Genomic DNA, 5203 nt, shown 5'->3' with positions numbered 1-5203 from the left:
GCAGATTCAGTAAAGACAGAATTCTCGATCGATCAGACTCGTTCCCACGATCACTCGACATAATCAGGATCATGCTTGGCAGAATCCAGTTACTCTCGACCAAACAGACTTTCTCTCGACTAACTCCTCTTAAAACCGTTCTCTTAATCTTTCTGAGTTCTTTTTGGTCGCGCGAAGGAAAGAAAATGAGCCAGAAGCTTTTATTATATAGGCGCTCACACGATTTTCTGCAGAAAACTGCCCAGAAACCGTTCCCGCGCCAATCTGCGCACTCTCTCGGCAATAACCCCTCTCACGCGTGTTTTTGCCCGACTAATAACCGTTCCCGCGTAAACGCTTGCTCGGCCAAATCTATAACCGTTCCCGTACTTTTGCCTTAGCGCGTTTTACTCGATAACTGCTCTGGCGCGCACCCGTTTCCGACAAAGGCTGTCTGCTCCCGACCAACCTTGTCCGAATTCCGACCAAGTTCCGAAAAACTCGGCTTGTCGGAAATTCCCAGCTAAACTTCCCGAAAATCCCGGCGAGCTGATTTTAGCTTGGCAAAACTCGATTTAGCTCGGCGAAAGCTGGACTTAGCTCGGAAATCACCTAACTGAATCCAGTTTCACCTGACTACACCCGTTTTCCGACTTTCCTCAGTTAACCCCCTGGTTTTTCCCCATTTCTGCTCTACATATTCCATAACTCCCTTAACCAATTTTCTCACTTGGTAAGGTTTTCCCGAACACGGGTGTTACACAAAGCATACCATAGATTTTGAGAAGGAATAACCTACCATTCCGTTTGTACTATATAAACTTGAAATGATGATATGAATGTAAATATTACCTTCAAATTAAACGGAAAGATGATCTTGTTTTCCGTATACAAACGAGCAAGTAGAACATCGTGCTGGTAACGTGTGAAAAACAAATTCGGAATGGCGTTCATATACATGTAAACACTAGAGAAGAAAGATTTAGAGAAAGAGTTAGAGAATGAAAAACAACATGAAGATCTCTTGTTATTTCTCTCACTAGAATATCACATGTTTACAAAGCCCAACTCACCTATATATAGTGGAGGGAGACAAAATTTTAGAAACTTCAAGACAAAGTGATCCAAGAGAAATGAATGTCCAAAGGGGATGAATACTTAGTAGCTAAATAGCTTGGAGAGAAAGCCATTACAAATATATAATCAATATATTTATAACAGAATTAACTTCTACTTTTTCTTCTTCTCTGAGCAAACTCTTCTCCGCAGAATCCGTTCTTCCGTCGTCTTGCTGTTTTCCCAGAAAATCAGCCCCTGGCTTTACTCCTGTTTTGTCAGGTACCCTGTCCAACCGGCTTCTCCAACCTTGACGTTACCCTTTGGGCCTCGAGAAGGCGTTTCTTTGGACATTTTTTCATAAGAATGTAACATGCTTAGTATTTTGTTAGCATACTTCAGTATTGATATCGCAGACATCACTATTGATATCGCAGACTCCCAAAGTTATACATACATACTTGAATAGATTTTGTTTGTTCATTTGTCATAAAGATAGTTTTGAAGTTTCCGTATACTGTATACCTTGGAGGAGTTACTTTTAAGAATTGTCAAAATACTGTCAAAATGCAAATACAGTTTCGGAGAACCTCTTCCTCAAATACACTAAATACTCAATCTGTTACGAACCATCTGTCCCAAATTTCTCTTCTCTTTATAATTTTGCTGTTTTTAACTTATTTAACCTGGGATTGGGTTATAGATTACAACAAGGAATAATAATAATTGAGTTAAGAAACAAAAAACAAACAAACCAGGAGACCATTAACTTAACCTATAATGCAAAGACACCAGAGGAAACCTGTTTCATATATCAACATTCGTAGACGGTATGGAAAAAAAGAATCACACCACCATCTCTTTTCTTTCCTCTTTGATAGCTTCATATGAGAGTAACACCTCTTTGAATTTTGCTTCAGCTACATCTGCAACAATCGATGAGATACCACCGTCAAATCCCACCCAATAAGATAAAAGAATGCCCCTCGGAATCTCCATAGAGCCTACGAAAATGTTACCTTTGTTATCCAGGTTTTGGTCCGGATGGAATTCCATCGCCTTTTCCCTGAAGGCTTTCTGAATTTACAACAAATCCAAATCAAAGCATAAGTATCTTGCACAACGAAAAACATGACCATACCACTAGGTCAAGATTATTGCATCAGAAGTATTCTTGCCATGATTACCTTAATCTCAGCTTCTGTGTAAGGAGTTGCCCTGGACCTGCAACACAATAACACCAAAAACCCACATTAAGTTCCCTAGACCTGTCACCGTTTACTTAGAGAGTCGGAATCAATTACTAAAAAATCTTGCCGTTTGTAGCTACATTCACATACTGGAAACCATAGTAACGACAATGCAACCATCAAAACCCATTTTAATATGTTGATTCATCTAAAATCTGGACCTTTCCAGTAGACTGACCCATTTTATTATTTTGATTCATCTATATTTTACACACACTAAAAACTCAATGAAGCTTCTGATAGGTTCAGACTCTGAAGTGTGGAAAACAGAATCGAATTATTTCTCTACTGATCTTAAAAATATGCATTTTCAGTAATCAGTTACCAAAACTAAAAAGAAACAGAACGAGGACCAAGAACCAGAAAGTGAGTCAGTAAGTCCAAAGGCTTGCAAACAACCTAATGATCCAAAGACGCCTAATCTGTTCTCACTCTGTTTCTACATATTCTAGTGCCTATCAGCTTTAAATCTATTGCAACATAGAGTGTGAAGCTGGAGCCACGGATAATTATCATCGTGTATGAGCGGTGTCTGCATTTCTTTCAAATATAAAGCTATAACATACCTGCTGAGTCCTAAAACCGAGTAATGGTGTGATAATGGATAGACTCTACGCTGCTTTGGAGGCTCCTGGTGATTGGTTCTTTGGTTTCTGAACGTAGACTCAGTTTTCCAGTACCAATCATTTCGCTGAAACTGCTGATGGTATTGGTGGGCACTAGGATCACTTTCTTTCCAGTTCTCGAAGCCTCTACGAAATTTATTCCTCTCTCTGTTGAAAACGCTTTGCATACGCCTTATACGTTCCTGAATGAGAGCATCAAAAGATCTGAACAAGTTCAAGCGATTTCTACACTCCAATATTAGGTTTTTATAAAACTATTGATTGAATGGAGGATAAATATCTTTAAGTAAAAAAAAATTCATTCGTGCTACAATATTAACAGTAATTCAAATCTAAATAACACAAATTACTAACTCATAGTATCTGACATTTCGATAGCAACTGCAGAAGTTATTATAATCAAAACAAGCATGTGAAATGGCTACGCACTTTACGAGTAGAACACCCACAATGATTTTCCTTTTTTTGGCAGAATGAGTTTTGCAGTGGTAAAAGGTCAACTAGACTTACCACTCTCTCAAGCTCTTCCTCATACTCCTCTTGCATCCGTTTGTTGTACCTTTTCCATGCCTCTTCTTGAAAAGCTGTTCGGAAAGAACCGCCTCTGGTTCCCCTCCGTGCGGACTGTGATCTACCTACCTTTAGTGACAAAATTGCAAAAGTTGAGGCTGGAGAATGTAAATATTAACATGAAAACAGAAAAAGAAAACGACTAATGGAAAATATGGCGAATTGAAAACCCAAAGGCTGATGACATATGGGCAATTATTCACAAATAATACTGATGACTTTTAGCTACTAATGCTCACATGATTTTGGAATGTACTAATGAAGATAATCATTTGAAAACTAGCTGTAGGATTACTATCTCGGGGAAAAGGTTGGGTTTATTCACCTGGGTATAGACCCAATCAAAAGTTCTTCGCAGCTGATGAACCTACAAAACAATAGAAGCATCAATCACTGCAGTCCGACAATGATTTAACAAGATCAAACAGAGGAGAGAATGGTATAATTATTCCGTGATTCTGCAAGTTTTAAAATCACAGATTCTGGCCGAATCTTGTTAAGTTAATTCATGTAATATAACAAAGGAATAAGTTTTTCTAAACAAGTTCTGTTTTTCTAGCTTAATATTCCACAACTCCAATCCACCATTTCAGGATTGTCGAGGATCGATTCATCGAGTTACCCCGACCTCGTACTTAAATTCCCCATGATTTTCAAACTATTAAAACCTAATCTAGAGCACAACGATTTAACAAGTTACCTTTCAGCAAAGATTTAACCAGAGGACAGAATGGTAGAATGATTCCCTAATTCTGCAGTTTTTTTTCAATCACAGTTTTAGGTAGATTCATTCATGACAAAAAAAACAAACGAATCGATTTTTCTAGTGAAATTATGTTTTTCTAGCTTAATTCCGCAATTCCATCACACACTGTTTCTTCTTTTCCATCAAATCCACCATATCACAAAGCTAACAATCAGAGCCTAAGACTTCCCCAATGAATAACTACTGAGAAAGTCACAAGAGCCTCTAAAAATGAATCTTATCCAACTCTGTAACTAATTATTTCTCAACTATCAACCGTCAAGAATGAGAAGGAAATCACATAAATTGAAACTATACAAAGCAGCCAATTCACAATCATAATTCGATAATCTAACCGTAAACAAACCCTCACGAAATAGAACCGATCTCGCATAGAATTTGTATACTTACGGCGAAAGTGGTGGCGGTTGCGCCGATTACAGTAAACGTGAGGATTCCCCAAAGCTTTAAATCCGCTTTCTGCGACGGAGGTTTCCATTTATCATCTTTATCGCGTTCAGAATCTTCGCCTCCTCCCATTTTTCAATTGGTTTGGCTCTATGAGTTATAGATTCTTTGCGTTTGTGATCCAAATAACCCTAACACCATCCTCTGTGAATTGGATTGCTCTCTCTATTCGTCAACTGCGTAACATATAGGATTTTGATTTTAGCACAAATAAAAAAAAGGTAAACTGGATTTTGATTCTTCACAGTTTCCACCGCCTCTTGTTTTTAATAAACGACGTTTTCTCAGTCGTACGGAGAGGCGCAAATGAACAAATTTGTTGATAGTTGAAATGTACTTGGGCCTTTATTCGGCTTTCTCTTCCCCAAATAGCACACAATGAATATTGTTTTCTTAATAACCAACAAAATTTGATCTACGGGCCTACAAAGTTTTGACATATATGTTTGCGGAATTTTTTTTGGAGTCAATTAGTAAGACTGACAAAAGATTAGGTTGTGAAAGCCTTC

At 38.1% G+C, this 5203-nt stretch overlaps 1 protein-coding gene across 1 annotated transcript; it reads right to left on the bottom strand.

Moving 5' to 3' along the window:
* Positions 1–1669: 1669 nt before the first annotated feature.
* Positions 1670–4994, bottom strand: LOC18014804. The gene is made up of 7 exons (XM_006397277.2): positions 4638–4994; positions 3807–3848; positions 3422–3550; positions 2852–3093; positions 2223–2259; positions 2055–2112; positions 1670–1961 (listed from the first exon to the last, which is right to left on the bottom strand). Exons 1-7 carry the CDS (start codon positions 4764–4766, stop codon positions 1882–1884), a joined length of 717 nt encoding a protein of 238 aa, XP_006397340.1. The 5' UTR covers positions 4767–4994; the 3' UTR covers positions 1670–1881.
* Positions 4995–5203: the final 209 nt, after the last annotated feature.

The sequence above is a fragment of the Eutrema salsugineum genome, unplaced genomic scaffold (assembly GCF_000478725.1).
Source record: "Eutrema salsugineum unplaced genomic scaffold, Eutsalg1_0 scaffold_3, whole genome shotgun sequence".
In the NCBI taxonomy this organism is placed as follows: Eukaryota; Viridiplantae; Streptophyta; class Magnoliopsida; order Brassicales; family Brassicaceae; genus Eutrema; species Eutrema salsugineum.
Note: the sequence above shows the minus strand (reverse complement) of the source record. Positions and strands in the feature narration are given on the sequence as shown.